Source organism: Corythoichthys intestinalis, chromosome 12 (genome assembly GCF_030265065.1).
Source record: "Corythoichthys intestinalis isolate RoL2023-P3 chromosome 12, ASM3026506v1, whole genome shotgun sequence".
NCBI classification, from domain to species: Eukaryota; Metazoa; Chordata; class Actinopteri; order Syngnathiformes; family Syngnathidae; genus Corythoichthys; species Corythoichthys intestinalis.
In genome coordinates this window covers 40,253,416-40,270,574 of record NC_080406.1, presented here as the reverse complement: position 1 = coordinate 40,270,574, position 17,159 = coordinate 40,253,416, and the positions used below count along the sequence as shown (strand labels likewise).

General features: G+C 38.2%; 1 protein-coding gene across 15 annotated transcripts in view; it reads left to right on the top strand.

The window, feature by feature from the left end:
• The first annotated feature begins 680 nt into the window (after positions 1–680).
• stxbp5l (syntaxin binding protein 5L) overlaps positions 681–17,159 on the top strand; it is a 239,039-nt gene continuing 222,560 nt past the window's right edge. For all 15 annotated transcript variants that reach the window (XM_057852750.1, XM_057852747.1, XM_057852744.1 and 12 more), the window contains exon 1: positions 681–1,344. In XM_057852750.1, the coding sequence (XP_057708733.1) occupies positions 1,174–1,344 (171 nt within the window). In that variant the 5' untranslated portion in view covers positions 681–1,173. The remainder of the gene's footprint in view (positions 1,345–17,159) is intronic.

The following is a 17,159-nucleotide window of genomic DNA, read 5'->3' as shown; positions in this document are numbered from 1 at the left end:
ATTCATAGTTAGTTAGTGTAGGCGTTCAATGCATTTCTTGTCGTTGTTTGTGCTTCTTCTGTCTCTCTCTCCCTCTTTTCTTCTGTTCCCGAATTGCCCCCTTCCCCCTTCTGTTCCCCCCGCTGCTTTCTCCTAATAAAAGAAATAAAAAAAAGAATAAAGTAAAGAATAAGATACTGTGAGGTACTATAAGGTACTACAAAAAAACAAACAAAAAAGTCTACTACTGTATAGAGTAGTGCATAACAACAATAATAATAATAATAATAACAATATCCTAAAAGATAACGCAAATAAAGATACATTGTCGTCAATAAGGTGAGTTTCATTTTTTTCTCCAAAAAGTTTAATTCATTGAACTTCATATTTTTGTATGCTTTCTTTGTCAAATTGAACAAGCTCCCTGCTTTTTTTTCCAGTTAATAATCTGCAAAAACAGATTAGACATTCACACGTCTTAATATTGGAGCTTCCTGAAATGTTGAACATTAAAAACTTGTTTGACGTTTCACTTGACCTGCAAGCAGCCACCATGTTATTCTGCTGAAATTTTCATTTGCTATTGAAGCGCAAGAGAGCAAAAGCTAGAGAGAGAGCGATAGGCAGAGCAAGACCGAGGCAGGGAAAAAAGGAGGTGGGGCTAGGCTTGCTGAGTGTTTTCAGCACCGTGGACAGCTCCAGTCTCTGCATGTGTGTCTGGGCGACAAGCAATCACATCCACCCTCGAACAAACATCCAGCATTCATCTGTATCTTTGTGTCTCTCCGTCTTTGGAATTTGTGGGCTCTTGCTGCTCCTGCACCGTGAAAAGTGTTTTTTTTGGTTTGTTTTTTAAAGGAGTGGAACCTGCCTGCACCAAGTTCTTTTTGTTTTCCACTCTCATCAGAGCATGGCTGCGACTCGTCTCCGTGACTGTTGCTGACGTGTGGGATGTTTGTCCAACCCGCGCGGATCCTTCTTTAGGATCTAAAGAAGTTTGAGCGCTCCAGACACATTCATTCTGTCAGGATGAGGTGCCCGTGTGACTTTTTAAATTTCACTTAAACACAGCTGAGGAGAGAGTGGGCTGCACAGCCTGATACATCTGCAGCAGCAGAGCTTCTCATCTAAGTGTCTGCGAAGAGCCACATTTCATACTCTTTTCCATATTAGCGCAAGACAGAGACGTCAGAAATGAAGAAGTTTCGTAAGGTGTTGGACGGCTTGACCACCTCCTCTCCGGGTGGCGGGACTATGGGATCGCCGTCGTGTGGCAGCGCCGCCGGGACCCCCACAGCGGCGCCCACCCCCAAAGAGATCGACGTGCAAGAGACTCTCGTGTCAGAAAACTTTCAGCTGTGTAAGGTGGGTGCATGACTAAGCTTTGTTTGCCTTAGCCGGGCCGTGCTTCTGTCCTCCACGCCCTCTTTATTTACATTCACACACACACACTGTGTTGACACCGTGCCATTCTCTGCTACAATTTATGTTGAATTGTGCAACATTTTACCCTTTGGAACGTTTGTGAAAGTTCTCTTCGACAAAAGAACGTTGAATGTTTCACAGCTTGTTTGTCATCCATTTCCATGGGCGCGCATCTGGCTAAACTGACGCGAGTGCAGTTTTGGGAAGCTCCCACCAGCATGCACATGTGATCCAAACACCTAGAGAGCATGTCACTGAATAGCTGCCTTGCTGTTGCATCAGCGAGCACACATAAACGCTGTGCAGGCGATGACATAACTGGTGTCCCTCCCTTGCATACAAAGTGCACACAAGAGGGACCCTGCAGTACTGTTCTTATAGTTGACGTGCTTTTCATCGGGGGAGGGGGGGGGTGTTGTGTGGAGCAAGAGGAGGGGGCTGGTGCTGATGTGCGTGCTAGCACTGGGGTTATACAGTAGGTGTATTTATAGCACGATGCATTTCAGAGCTGACTGCAGTGATTATTCCTTGCGCTGGAAAGAAAAGGGTGAATTTTGGCGAGCTCTGTGAATAATTCATTAAGAACCCAAGAGAATGTGCGTTGTTTGCGGTGTTATATTTTGGAGTGGCGGCAGGGTGGGAGTTGGGCTTTTATTTCTACAAAGATTAGAGGAGGAGGTTGATTCACGAGAAAAGGATGCTGCAGAGCACCCTCAACAAGGCAGACGGGGAGGAGAAAGTGCTGGAAAACCAGCAGCGGGATTGGCGAGTCCCATGCAGGAAGCTGCGCCTTCTCACTGAGTGCCTTAATGCACTGTTGATATTAAATACGGACAGTGGATTGATTGAAGCTCTCGTGTAAAAAGCACAAGTGTATTGAATTCCGCCTCAGTACTGTGTGTGCAAGTGGATATGTACGTATGTGTGGGGAGGCTATCACTCCTTCCATCCATTTCTATCCTCAACTGAGTTCAAAGGGTGAGGGGCAAGTTATAAAGCTGTCTCATGTGGCGTATTATCAGTCTTAAATTTATGTGTGAACTTTGACCTCTCCAAGTCATGCTACTTATGTATAAGACTATTTATTTCACGTGTCTATTCAACCTCGGGTTACTAAATTATACTGGTTTTTAATATAAATTGCTGAAGTCATGCCAAAAGACAGAACAACTTAAATGCTCAATTGTGGAGAAGTAAAGTTAACTCAATGGCTGCCATAGTAACGGCTATAAATGATCTTTTCATCCTTCTGCTGTGAATTCAAAATAATTTTTTTACGGATAGATTAGCAAATGTTCATTTCAGTGTTGTTTTTGGCTGCCTGTTTAATTTTCTTTTTAGTCCTATGGAGGATAAAACTTATTAGTCATTTTGTAGTCATCTCCAATGTGTTTGTCTTCCTCTAGTTTTATTGTTAAAGAAAACTAAGTCTTGTATTAGTCATCGTTTACTAAATGTTTTTCTCTGTAAAATTAGTTAGCATTAGCCTAATGCTAATGGCGAGCGTCTCATGAAACTAGGGGTCAGCAACCCGAAATGTTGAAAGAGCCATATTGGACCAATAAAACAAAACAAAAAACAATGTCCCAAGCTGCAAAAAATTAAAAGCCTTAAATAACCCTAATAATGAAGGCAACACATGATGTATGTATCTGTACTATATTAGTATCTATATTAGCCGACTATCAAAATGACTAAGTCTAAAAATACATAATGAGCCTTCATGATTTAATGTTTATTTTCCCTGCAGTGCATCCAACGCTCCAGGTGACTACTCTGTTGTACAGTATGATGCCACCTCAAGTTTAACTTCATTACAATATTAATGAATTGTTTCTTTGTGTTTATTAAATTATAGTAATGCAATGAAGAAATCCGATTTTTGATGTCATTTTTATCTTGAGGTTTCGGAAAACAACAAAATGTAGCGTGTATAACATGCCACTTATCTGCGCATGTCTTTGATTTTCTTCATTATCTCAGTTTTGTTTTTTAAGTCCGCAAATAGGTGTTCTGATATGTTGATGAATGTCTCCATCATGTATTCACCATCTGTGAACGGTTTTCCACACTTTATTATCTCCCGGGTTGCAACAAAACATGCAGCAGTAATGGAGTTTGGTGATGCAATCCACTTCTTAAAGCTATTTTTGCGCTCCTCTAAGTTTTACAGAAGTAATGGAATTGCACTTTTTCTCTCACTCCCAACTGGGTACTCGGCTGCCGGTTTGTTTATGATAGCCACCTGCCTGGCACCCCACCCTGCTGATAGAAACGTGTGTCGCAGGCTATGACGCAAATCTTCGTTGACAGGAATGTTGAAATTTAATATTTATTCTACACATTTTTACAGCATTGGAAAACATTAAGAATGTTTCTGTCATTTTTGTCCACCTACAGAAACCATATAAAAACAAAAAAATTATTTCCCTGAACCATCTTTTTCCATTTTCAAACATTTTTTAAAATGCTCCAGGGAGCCACTAGGACAGCACTAAAGAGCCACATGCGGCTCTCAAAACAGATGTTGCTGACCCCCGTCTTAAGCTCTCGCAAATGCTGTGCTAATGCTATGAGTTGCATTTAGAGTGTGATGATCACTCAGCACAGATCTTTAAAGGCTAAAGCAACATTGTATATTCTCTCTATCCAAGACAGGAAAACAAATCTTACCGTGTGTGCAAGCTGGAGTGACTGGAGACGACACTGTCACTAGTGACACACCAGACACTGCTAGGATACAGGCTAACACACATTATGAACATGTAACGGAAACTATTGCACATTTTCATCTCGTTCTCGTCTCGTCAGACGAAAACTGGCGTAGTATATTTATGTTTTAGTGTCCCAAACATGTTTTTAGCTCGTTATCGTCTCATCATCGTCACGAAAAAAAGTATTCATTGACGAAATATTTTCATATATCGTCACCGGTGACGAAAACAACAATGGTTTATTTGCTGCTGTCCTTCCCATTTCAAATGGATGAGATGTCTACTTGTGACAAACTAGTTTATAGGCAATACTTTTGTCATATAACCAATTCCTGTCTTTGTCGTGTTTTTTCCCCAGCAACTTCCACCCCACGTCCAACCAAAGGAGAGGCAGTTTCCTTGGTTGCACGGTTTTCTCACTTAGTCCTCGATTTGCTTTTATTTTAATGTGTTGTTGTTAATTGGGTGAATGTTATCTTTAAGTAGAAATATTGAAGGAATATCAAAGCATTTTAGGACCTGCAAGATTTTGCCTTTTGATTGAAATACGACTGTTTTCACACATGGGACCCCGCTGAAGCGGGTTTGTGAAGTGAATGAATGCTTATTTTTGTACAATTGTGAAATAGAGAAGCGTGGTGTCACTGAAGAACGATTGTAACCACATGCTTTGGCCGTAATTTGAATGTTCAAGTTAAATCGCATCAGCTGCATGTTAATGAGGATTTAACTTTTGCAGAAACCCAAGCAAAGATGACCAACTAAATAGCTTGAAAAATGGCATTCTGGGCAATTTCAAGTCAAATTGTTGTGCAAACCTGGTAAAAGGGTTATAAAAAATAATGTAAAAAAAACAAGACCTTAGTGCCACTTTAAGATAATTGCTGAAAACACGCAGAAAGACTGAGAACTATTTTAGTGACTGAGAACTATTTTAGTACTTAGTTGTAGAGATGTGAAGTTAACTCTTTGGCTGCCATTGAGGGTGATAGACATCCAATCCATTTGAACTGGGATGGGTAGCAGTGAATGAACAATGGTTCAGTTGCTTTCAGTTCAAATGGGTTGGATATCAAATAGTAATAAACTAGTTACATTTAAAGAAGGAAGAAGCCACATGATTGGACATTTATCATTGTCAATGGTAGTGAAACGGTTAAACTGTTACAGTTTTGTTGTTGTTGTTGTTGTCATTTTTGTTGCATGACACTGTCCTCTAAAACAAACTCAACAATGATGGCAGACAGGCATGTGCTGGCATGAGATTCTGAAAAAAACAACAACTTTTTTTTCCATTGAATAGGATTTTTCTTTTTCAAAACATATTAGCAAATTGGAACATTAGTATAATGTTAAAATAAAAAGCTAATCAATTGATTAAAAACACCAAAACGTTCTAAATAAAATTAAAATAAATGCTAGACACACTAAACACGCTGGCGTTAACTCTCCTAGCTGGTGGGAAACGTTCATGACAGTGTTTACTAACCTTAAGTTTTGTATAAATGCGAAATCATATTGGAGGTATTGCCTCCTCAGCAGCCACCCTCCACAAACATGTTTTACATGTCCCGTCTGTAATTTTTCTGTAGTCGAAGTATTCCCATACCAGCGATTTCGTTTTCTTCGATAGGGGAAAAAGTTCAGCAGGTTCACCTCCTCCAGCCATCGTGTAGCACAGCTGACTCTCTGACACTGAGCAACAACCAGTAGGGGATTGTTGAGCCTTGCAGCTGCAAGTGAGGAATTTCTCCATGCATTTTTGGGACATAGAAAAATAGCTAACGCCGTAGGGACGGTATGTCAGAAAATTTTTGCGGTTTTGAAAACTTGACGTATTCACACCACAGTATACCCTGAAACCGGTAATCGGCACATGTCTAGCACACATATGATGAATATGCCATTCTGAAAACAATTTAGCAGCAAAATAAATAAATATAAGTACAACGTACCAGTTTAACTGTGTAACTTCACACCAGAAAAATATTTCGAAACATTTTTTAGCAGTCTCTGACATCAGTTTTTTAAGGTTTTCTTATTTCTGGCAGATATTTACCCACATTGTTTCCTTTTGGTTCTGTTTGCACTCGCTGTGTGCTGACATTGCAGCCACATGCTCTTATCATACTTGCTTGTGTCAACGCTTCCAGAAGAAGAGTAAGCAAAGAAAGGATTTTGTCTTGTGTGGTCCATGTGGTGCTTTTATTTTAAGAACATTTTATATACTCATTATTTTCAGCGTTCACCTCCGTGTAACCCAGATCCGGCAAGAGTAATAATGTTAATATTTCAAGCTAATGTAACGCATTATAGCCTATTATAGGAAGATATTAGTGAGTCAATTTGAAAACGATCTTGGGTGCGAGCCAAATTGAGAGTGCTTTTTCTAAGAGGTATTGTTGTGTTTTTCAGATGCTGGCTGGATGTTTTTTATAGCATGATTATGCAGGAATTACACAGCGGATTCCAAATGTTGTGAAAAAACAACAGCATCTTATGTAGTCTGATGTCATCAAGGGCGTCTGTATACTTCAGGCATGTCAAACTCCTCTTTGTTGTGGGCCACATCGTCGCTAAGGTTTCGTCGAACACCATTGTGTCGAGTAACACATACAAAATGTTTTACTCATTTGGGTTCCATTGACGGTGTAAAATGAAATAATCTACTGCAACAACAGTCAGAGGCAAAATTCTCTACAATGACGCTAGACAACCAATTTATTTTGACTTCTCCCAGTAAAATTGGATTGGACGTCTAGCACCGTCACTGGCGATGAAACTAGGCCTGACTCATCGACAACTAATCAGTTATCAATAGAAAAAAAATCTAGATTGATAGTCAGTTAATCATTTGACAATGACGTTGTTAAAAGAAAAAAAACCTTAACCCTAATAGAAGTTTTTGTTACTTTGTTTTTTAATGTTACTGTACTGTATTTCTCTTTTTGAAATAACAGTAATAATGAAAATAAGGAAACAGTAAATATTTTCTTTGTTATTTATTTTTAATATTTGGTTTGTTCTAATTGAAACTCGTAAAATTTTAAAAAGTTATTAATTTTCTTTTTTTTAATTCATTGTATTTCATTTGCAAATTTTAATTTAAAAAATGAGGGAAATGATAATCAAGCTCTTTTAATTTTGACATTTAATTAAAAACCCAGGAAAAAACAGTAAATTTCTCTCTCTTTTATTATTTAAATGTATGATATTAGAAAAGAAAAGACAACACTGTATATTATAATCTCCAATTTCTGGCCTACAGAAAGTTTAGATAAATTTATTTTAGCCACAACCTTGAAGATTATACACATGATATACCTTACTTTTTAATTTGACGACAGGTAGTCCCCGGGTTACAAACGAGTTCTGTTCCTATGCTGGCGGCGTAACCTGAATTTCCGCCTAAATTGGAAATAATGCTTTAAATTAGGGCTGTCAAAATTAACGCGTTAATGGGCGTTAATTAATTTTTAAAAAAATTAATCACGTTAAAATATTTGACGCAATTAACGCAGATGTCCCGCTCAGACAGATTTAAATGACGGTACAGTGAAACGCTCACTTGTTAATTGTGTTTTATGGAGTTTTGCCACCCTCTGCTGGCGCTTGGGTGCGACTGATTTTATAGGCTTCAGCACCCATGAGCATTGTGTAAGTAATGATTGACATCAACAATAGCGGGCTGCTAGTTTATTTTTTGATTGAAAATTTTACAAATTTTATTAAAACGAAAACATTAAGAGGGGTTTTAATATAAAATTTCTATAACTTGTACTAACATTTTTCTTTTAAGAACTACAAGTCTTTCTATCCATGGATCGCTTTAACAGAATGTTAAAAATGCTAATGCCATCTTGTTGATTTATTGTTATAATAAACAAATACAGTCCTTATGTACCGTACGTTGAATGTATATATCCATCTTGCGTCTTATCTTTCCATTCCAACAATAATTTACAGAAAAATATGGCATATTTTATAGATGGTTTGAATTGCGATTAATTGCGATTAATTACGATTAATTAATTTTTAAGCTGTAATTAACTCGATTAAAAATTTTAATCGTTTGACAGCCCTACTTTAAATACCCCCGAATCTCGAAAATAACTATCCAAAAACATGTATTATACGTCATTATACCGTCCTTGCCTAGACGTTGGATCTAAGTCCTAGCTAGACAGCGAACTAAGCCCCGAAATGACGATGTCAGACGTTCGTGCGCTTTTCTGACTTTACTCAGCTACACATGACATCAGCACTTGCAGAATGAAACTAAAAGAAAAATAAAATTAAATCAGTTTCATCTTCATTCACAGCATTTTAAATTTGCGTGTATAACTAGCTGCTGATAAAGCAATAACAATCCGCACAAACGATTAGCATGTATCAGTTAGCGTCCGCACGTCATCAAAAACCATCACATTAACTCACCCCAAGTATTTAACCGCAATTGAAAATGCACAATAAACAGTACAAAAGGTGTTATGTACAGGTGTTGCCTTTGTGGATGCTTCACAAGCAACAAATGTGCGCGCAGGCTTTCTTTCCCCTCTCTCTCTCACTCAGCTGCGCAACTTTTCCGGGTGTGGGCGTGCGCTCTTCTTCATGTGTACATGTGCTTTTACTCGCGTGTGGAAGTACTACCTGCTTTATGCTTCCTCCGCCAAAATAAAAGCATGCATCACAAAATAAAAGTCAACATTATTAAAAAAAAGACTGGATACAAAATAGTGGACGAGACCAGCTTTGTTAAGTTGAAATCGCATAAGTCCGGTACGTCGTAACCCGGGGACTACCTGCATTTTCAATTTACCTATTTTAATTTTTCACTAATTTTACGAATTCAAACTTACTTTCACGGGCCACACAAAATGATGCGGCGGGCCATATTTTGGCCTACGGCCCCCAATGTGACACCTGTGGTATACAATAGCTTGACCAGTTCACTGCTACCGTACAGTGATTATATCTCAAATTCCTAAACACAAGACGAAACAAACCTCCCAAAAAGATATTGAAACAGCAATTCATATCTCGAAAAAACTTGCAGGTTAGGTTACACAGGGTATCCGTGAATTGCTCTTCATGCATGAAAAAAAAAAAAAAGACAAATTGAAATTTTTTTAAGCCTAACGTCTGTCAAATAACCATAAAGAAACTCTTGAGTGTGGCTCTCAGCTCATCTTCTCTCAACCTTTTCTTGCTAGAAATGAGAGGAGAGATTCAATGAGTCGCTCAGCCACCTGCTACCTCATCGTTCTCCCTTGATTTCATTCAGTCTGTGGAAGAGTTTGAAAAAAATAAAATAAAAAATCAAAATGAAAAAGCACTATCAGCACTTCTGCAAGCACAATTTCTATAGCAGCCTGCTTTGAAATAACGTGAAACGAGAGAAAAAAAATGGCATCTTCCCACACTGCAACAGTGAAGACAAGTCATGACTAACTCTGAGAAGTAAGCCAGAAAGACTCCCACACATTACCACACACACACAAACAAACACTAGTGCATATACTGACATCACCATGAAAAGATCAAAATATTAACCCATTATAGGGCAAGTAAAAAAAGTGTGGTCACATTTTGCATCATGTAGGCCATAATATTAACATGTGGTATACCGTACAAGTGTGGCCTACAAGTAATGTCCACCATTGTCATGTCAGGTGTCCTTATACTACTACCTTATATTACTATGCATCGTATAATAAGTTCCGTTATATAGGTCATTTAGATTTAGATTGTATTCCCGTTCTTGTAAGGAGAGAATTGACCCTACCATTATTAAGTGAATTCTTTTTATTATGTTCAGACTTACATTTATGACTTACCCCTTTTTTCTTGCTAAATGTGCCGCTCCATTTTTTCTTCTCAAAACGCACGTTTGATTGGATGATGACTTGCACTGATTTAAAAATGTATTGATTTATTTTCTACATTTTTTATTTAAAACTATTTTATTTGCAGCCAATGCAGACATTTTTTCCATGTTATCATACATTAATAATAGTCAAGGTAAAAAGTTTTCATTTTTTTGTTGAGTTTTGCTGTGCTTGTGGATAAAATCAGTAGTATTTTACCTGAAAGAAGGCTCAATTTATATTTATTTTTGTTATACCCTAAGAATTTTTTAAAATTATACTGTACTTATTTATTTAGACAAACAATGCTGATTGGTCTTAAGACAAATGTTTTTTTTTTTTTTTTTTTTTTTCTCAACAAGTACAGTGGTATGAAAAAGTATCTGAACCTTTTGGAATTTCTCACATTTCTGGATTAAAATCACCATCAAATGTGATCTGATCTTTGTCAAAATCACACAGATGTAAAAACAGTGTCTGCTTTAACTAAAGCTACCCAAACACTTATAGGTTTTCATATTTTAATGGGATTAGCATGCAAACAATGACAAAAGGGGAAAAATATGTAAGTGAACCCTCTGCCTAAAGAGACTTAAAGAGCAATTGAAACCAATTTTTACCAAACAATTTAAGTCAGGTGTGTGTGCCCAATCACTGATGAGTGGTTTAAAGCTGCGCTGCCCACTATAAAACACACACCTGGTAACAACTGTCTTGATAAGAAGCATTGTCTCATGTGCATCATGGCTGAGTCAAAAGAGCTATCTGAAGACCTGCAATCAAAGATGGCATGGTGGCTGAGTGGTTAGCATGTCCGCCTCGCAGTTTTGAGATCAAGGTTTCAATTCCAGGCTCCGGCCTTCCTATGTGGAGTTTGCATGTTCTCCCCGTGCCTGAGTGGGTTTTCCCCGGGGAGTCCGGTTTCCTTCCGCATCCCAAAAACTTGCATGGTAATCCAAATTTTCCATCGCTATGAGTGTGTGTGTGAATGGTTGTTTCTCTCATTGTGCCTTGCGATTGGCTCGCAACCGATTCAAGGTGTACCCCGCCTACTGCCCGGAGTTAGCTGGGATAGGTTCCAGCACCTCCCTAGTGACCCCTGTGAGGATAAGCAGCATGGAAAATAAATGAATGAATGAATGAATGATGTGCCAGGCTGATCTGCAGCTACAGGAAGTGTCTGGTTAAAGTTATTGCTGCCAAAGGGGGGGCACAATATATTAAATGTGATGGTTCACTTACTTATTTTCCTCCAGCTGTCATTGTTTGCATACTATCATTAGTTAAAAGTTTTTCATCTGTGTGATTTTGTCAAAGATCAGATCACATTTGATGGTGGTTTTATGCAGAAATATGAGAAATTCCAAAAGGTTCAGATACTTTTTCATACCACTGTATTTATTGTGTACGTTAATATAATTTAAGTTATGTTCAAATATTGCATTTTAAATTTGCTGATCAAATCCAGACATTTATTCAGGAAGTTTTCAAAATGTTTCTATTATAGTTTTTGAAAACAGGTTTCAGTCGAGCGGTGTATCACCTGACCAATACACGTGAAAGTATCAGTCGTTACAGATTTATTTTGCATTGATCATTTAGCCTATCCATAATAAATGTAACCCTGACCCCCGTTCACCCAATCTGTTTGGTCTTATTAATGTTCCATCCACAGCAAATAGTGTAACTTGCTGGTTATGCTGTTATATCGTCCCTACCAATGTTAAGACAAAACCTACCCCATTGCTTAAAACAGTCTTATTTTCCGTGCTTTGCACATAATTTATACAGTTTTGGCACACATTTCAAGAGCATACGGAAAGTAGTAGATAAAATACCTTGTGCGCCCCAATAAAGAGGCCACTTGACACTCATGCATCATCACACGTGTTTGAGTGCTAAATGCTTAATATATCCGGATCTAGATCTTGTTAAAATATCCACCCGAGGGACATCTTCAGGCCATTTTCATCTGTGATATCCTTTAAAAAATTATTAATATATTAGATTTGTGTTGACCCTTTATGCTCGTAAAATCACTCTCCCAAAAAACCTTTCAATGTCAATTAGGATAATGGGGTAGGACACTTTTTAGAGGAAACTCTTCCGGCTTTTTAATTTTTTTCAGTTTTCTAGCTATCCCAATGCAGAAGTTGAATCTGAATTGTAATAAGATTTGACTGAGCTAACATCCATCTTTGCTAACATCTGGAGTTGATACTGAAAAGCTTTACAGCTTGGTTCTTTTTGAATAGGTTACAATGCATTTTGCCTGAAATGTCAAAAAGCAGTTGAAAATTGTGATAATACCAGGTTATTCATAAATAATTCTGTTCAAGACCCTTAGTAATGACATCTTTTGACAGCAGCTCAACAAACAAAAGCTCATTCTTCTTCCTCCTTTTTATTGGATTACATTTATATGATCTGCTTCAGTTACTCCGCATGAGTAGCGCTACTCAATATCGTTCTAATAGCTCTGTAATGTTGCTAGTAGAAGAAGGATTTGGCATTGTTTCAACAACAATGACTTGATGATTTGACTGTACTCACAGTTTTGCAATGAAATGAACACTTGGAAACAGCATGAAAAGTCCCCATATGGAGGATTTCTATAATTATAGAAATGAATTATAGTATTTTTGTTGAGAAAATGTTGAGTGATGCCAACCATTGTTCTTTAGGCATTATTGAACTGTTGTGAATTGTATTTGTTTTGTCTGATTCATGCTGATGAGTATGTAGCGGACAAAGGGGTAGGATGCGTATAAGTTTTTTACTTCTTCCTACTCCTTTTCGAATCTTATGTTTTGTTTGAATTCTTGTGTATCCATAATGTGATGCATGTTTTCGAAATAAATTCAATCAATCAATCAATCAATTTCCCTTGTGATATTTTTGTTTGACATGGAACTGATTACAGCTCACTATATTTACTTTTTGTAGCGTGAATTGTTTAATTTGGATCTAGCGTGAACACAATATTATAGTGTATTGTGTGGCATAGACTTCGTAATGTATTGACGGGACACGGGACGCGGGGCCGATACATAAGGGGCCTATCTCCGTCAAAGCTAACCGAGTGGAAACACAGACAAAGAGGTTTTTCCGTTGAAAATGTATGTGAATAAATGCTTAAATCTCTGAATTCGTTATAGATATGGGCGTAAAACAGTCTTGATGCCTGGCTAAAAGCAACAAAAAAAAAACGTGCCGGTAGCATTTATTTTACGTAAATATTGCGAACTATGAGGCTAGCCGATAAGGAAATTAACGGCTGCCAAATGTAAAGAAAGCTTTTTCCGTTGAAAATTTTTGTAAATAAATGCTTAAATCCCTGAATTCTTTATAGATATGGATGTAAAACAGTCTCGATTCTTGGTTAAAAGCAAAAAAAAAAAAAAAAAAAAAATTTAAAAACGTGCAGGTAGCATTTATTTTATGTAAATATTGCGAACTATGAGGCTAGTCAGTAAGGAAATTAGCGGCTATCATATGTAAAGAAAGAGCTTTTTCCGTTGAAAATTCTTGTGAATAAATGCTTAAATCCCTGAATTCTTTATAGATATGCACGTAAAACAGTCTCAATTCTTGGTGAAAAGCAAAAAAAAAAAAAAAACCTGCAGGTGGCATTTATTTTACGTAAATAATAAATAAATAAATAATTTTGACAAATAATAATAAAATGTTTCAAAATGCATGTATGGTATGAAAAATATAATAATTACCTTGAATCCTCGAACAAATCACTCCTGAGACAATGCTTCCTGTTTGTATGCAGTACAGCTTTCGTACTTTTTCAACCTAAATCCGTCGTTAGATCGCTGCATGGGATCGACTGCTAGTAAATGAAGCGGAGTGTGGGACGGCCCCCATCGGGAAGGCATGACACAGTGAATGGCGAATGTGTCACATCAGTACATTATAAAGTCTGTGTGGAATCAAAAGGCGAAGCTCTCTATCAGTTCATACCCTCACGTACTGTATGGTCACGAGCTGTGGGTCCCGGATACAAGCAGCCGAAATTATTTTCCTCTGCAGGGTGTCCGGGCTCTCCCTTAGAGATAGGGGTACTCCTCCCCATTAAGAGGAGCCAGTTGTTGTAGCTCAGGCATCTGGTTCGAATGCCTCCTGGATGCCTCCGTGGAGAGGCGTTTCGGGCATGTCCCACTGACGACCGAGGACACGCTAAAGAGATGTCTCTCGTCTGGCTTGGGAACGCCTTGGGATCCCGCTGAAGAAGCTGGTTGAGGTGTCTGAAGAGATGGAAGTCTGAGCTTCCCTGCTAAAGGACTCCCCGATCCGACCCCGGTTTAAGCGGCAGATAATGGATGGATGGATGTGTGGAGTCTACTTATCCAAGCCAACATGAACCACTTGAATCACAGAAAAATAAGATACCAATGTTAAAAGTGACGTGAACTACCCTCACCACATTAATTTTTTCCCCCTGCTCTTCTACCCTTTGGTTTCCCTTTTTCTTATAAAGAATTGAGAATCTGTTAGATATAGCTGATGGCAGCTATACCTAACAGATTCCACTCTCTGTTCCTTGTATCTGTCACTGACAGGGCTGGCGATCTCGTCCAAAAAAGATTATATTTTTTTCTTATCTTCCGCTCTTGATTCTTTCAGGATATTTTTAGCTTGGTTTTTATTTTAGTAGTTTTATACTATTGCGTATACGATTGTATATTAGCATTAAGCTAGCAGGCAGACGCCAACACTGGACACTTTTTTTTTGGGACTGTTCAAGATCTACCAAACTTGTCAGTTTGCATCTGCATATGCATTTGGTCGATTGAATATGACACGGCTGATCACCGAGGTCGATCTAAAAATTTGTCAGATCTTCGTATCTTGATAATACAATTGCCTAACCCTAGTTGCAGTTTTTCAAAAAATTTTTCAAGTTTCCTTAGGTGGAATGTAATTTAAAAGATAATTTCCATGTAGGTTTATGACATTGTTTGCCATCGAAGATGTTTATACAGTTAATTTGATATTATACGTACAGTATCATTAATTCAGAAAAGAATTGGAATCCCGATGATCTGGACACAGTTGTGGCTCATTTGTATAATTGCTTGACAAGTTGAAGCTGCTCCAATCTTTTCTGTCGACCATCAGGTCCTTCGTATGACATCGCCTTACTCTGTTCATAGCCACCCTGCGGAATCTCAGTGATAACGATGACTCATTGTGATGGGCTTCCAATGTATCTCATATTACCATGTGTCAGAAGCCTCAAGGGGTTTCTCGTGTAAGAACTTAAGGTGGTGATGTCTGCCTAAAATGGAGAGTTGAAGAAAAAAGAAACACTATGACAGATTGAGAGTTTGACATCAATTTAGAACGTAGAACTCTGCGGCACCAACGTAAGCAACTAGGCCTCTGAGAGCCAACTTAATCATGTGGGGTCACTGGCATTTGGTGCAGAAGGAGTCTTGAGTGAGGCCGGCATGTGCAGTCTCAGCAACACACTCTCATTCCCTTAAGTAAACCTCTGCAGTTACTCTCTCAAAAATGGATCCCTTGGCACAGGAGGAGCGGACTCCTCTGGAAGGATTAAGGAAATATACCCCGGTGCTTGTTGCACATAGCAAAGGCTCAGAAAATATGCTCAAAAGTACCGGCTTTGCTTACGGCCTAGTAATTCATAAAGCTAAACTTTAATGAATAAACCATTATCACCTTTACTCAGGCACAGGTGCACTTAAAACCCTTGTTACGAGGAAGGGCATGCAATCTGGGCATGCAATCTACTTGCATTTGATTGGCTAAAATAGTATGCCACTTCCTGGAAATACCTAATAAGTTTTTTTCTCCACTGTTATCGATTGTTCGTTTGTTCATTCATCTTCTAAGCCGCTTATCGTCATGAGGGTTGCAGGGGTGCTGGAGCCGGCACATTCTTCGGACTACTTTTCCATTTATAAACATTTTTATTCATATTTTATTCTTGTTGTTGCACAAATGGCGCTGCTAACTTACGACCGAATTGCACTATTTCTGTGTTGCACATATTTCAGTCTAAGCAAGCTATAATTACTTGCTTATAGCCCTAGAGTATATATTTTCCTATTCATTTATTTGATTTAATTTTAATTAAAATACATATGTTTTATAATGGAGTGCCACGTTAAATTTTGTTGTTCACAATGCTCATTCCGTTGCTGAAAATAAGAATAAAGATCTATTCTATTCTATTCTATTCTATTCTATTCTATTCTATTCTATTCTATTCTATTCTATTCTATTCTATTCTATTCTATTCTATTCTATTCTATCTTAACTGTAGACATTAGGTGGGGTTCACCATGAATTGGTTGCCAGCCAATCGCAGGGCAAAGGGAGGCAAATCTATTACAGATCAGAAAAGTGAAAATCTGTTTTTTTGGCAATTTATTTAACTGGATTTTTATCCGCTGGTATACATATGATGAACGTTTTTTCTCCCTCTTTAAGTTACTCTGGCTAGCTTAAACGATGATTTGGCTAGTCTCCAGGCTGCCGACCCTAATGAGGAATAGCTCTACAGCAAATGGATGGATGGATGGATGATTCTATCGTAAAGTACCAGCTTCTAATGTGGGTTGTAATGCTATAAGTAGAATACCGTCTGTCATCCTATTTCCAACCACACATCACCTACTTTATTGCTCCATGATATTAACGAACCAGCCGGTGACAATAGAACAAAGACTGAGAAAGTATTATCAAAGCAATACTAAAAAAGTGACTTGGTCGGACTGAGTACTTTTATAGCAGAGGAAGAGCAAAGTTTACTGGCGCATCTTTGACAGCAGCTGTGTGTCAGGAATGGAATAGCTCTTTCTGGAGGGAATGTGATACATTATTAGTTTTATACTTTGTGGGCACTCGGACTGAAATGAAAAAACGCCACTGAACCATGGCCTCTGTGCTATTCTTACTTTTTTTTCCCCTCTCTTTAAGTTTAGACATTATATCGTGTCTCTGGCTTCCTCTCTTTCTGTTACTAGGTAGCCCCTCCCAATATGGTGTCCCCTTGGTAAGAGTTGACAGCAACGCTTCTTTCATCACGTATCGTATACAGTGGTACCTTGACATACGAACAACTCGACATACGATCCTTTTGACATCCGACGTAAAATTTTGTCTTGACATGTGACGACATGCTCGAAATACGACA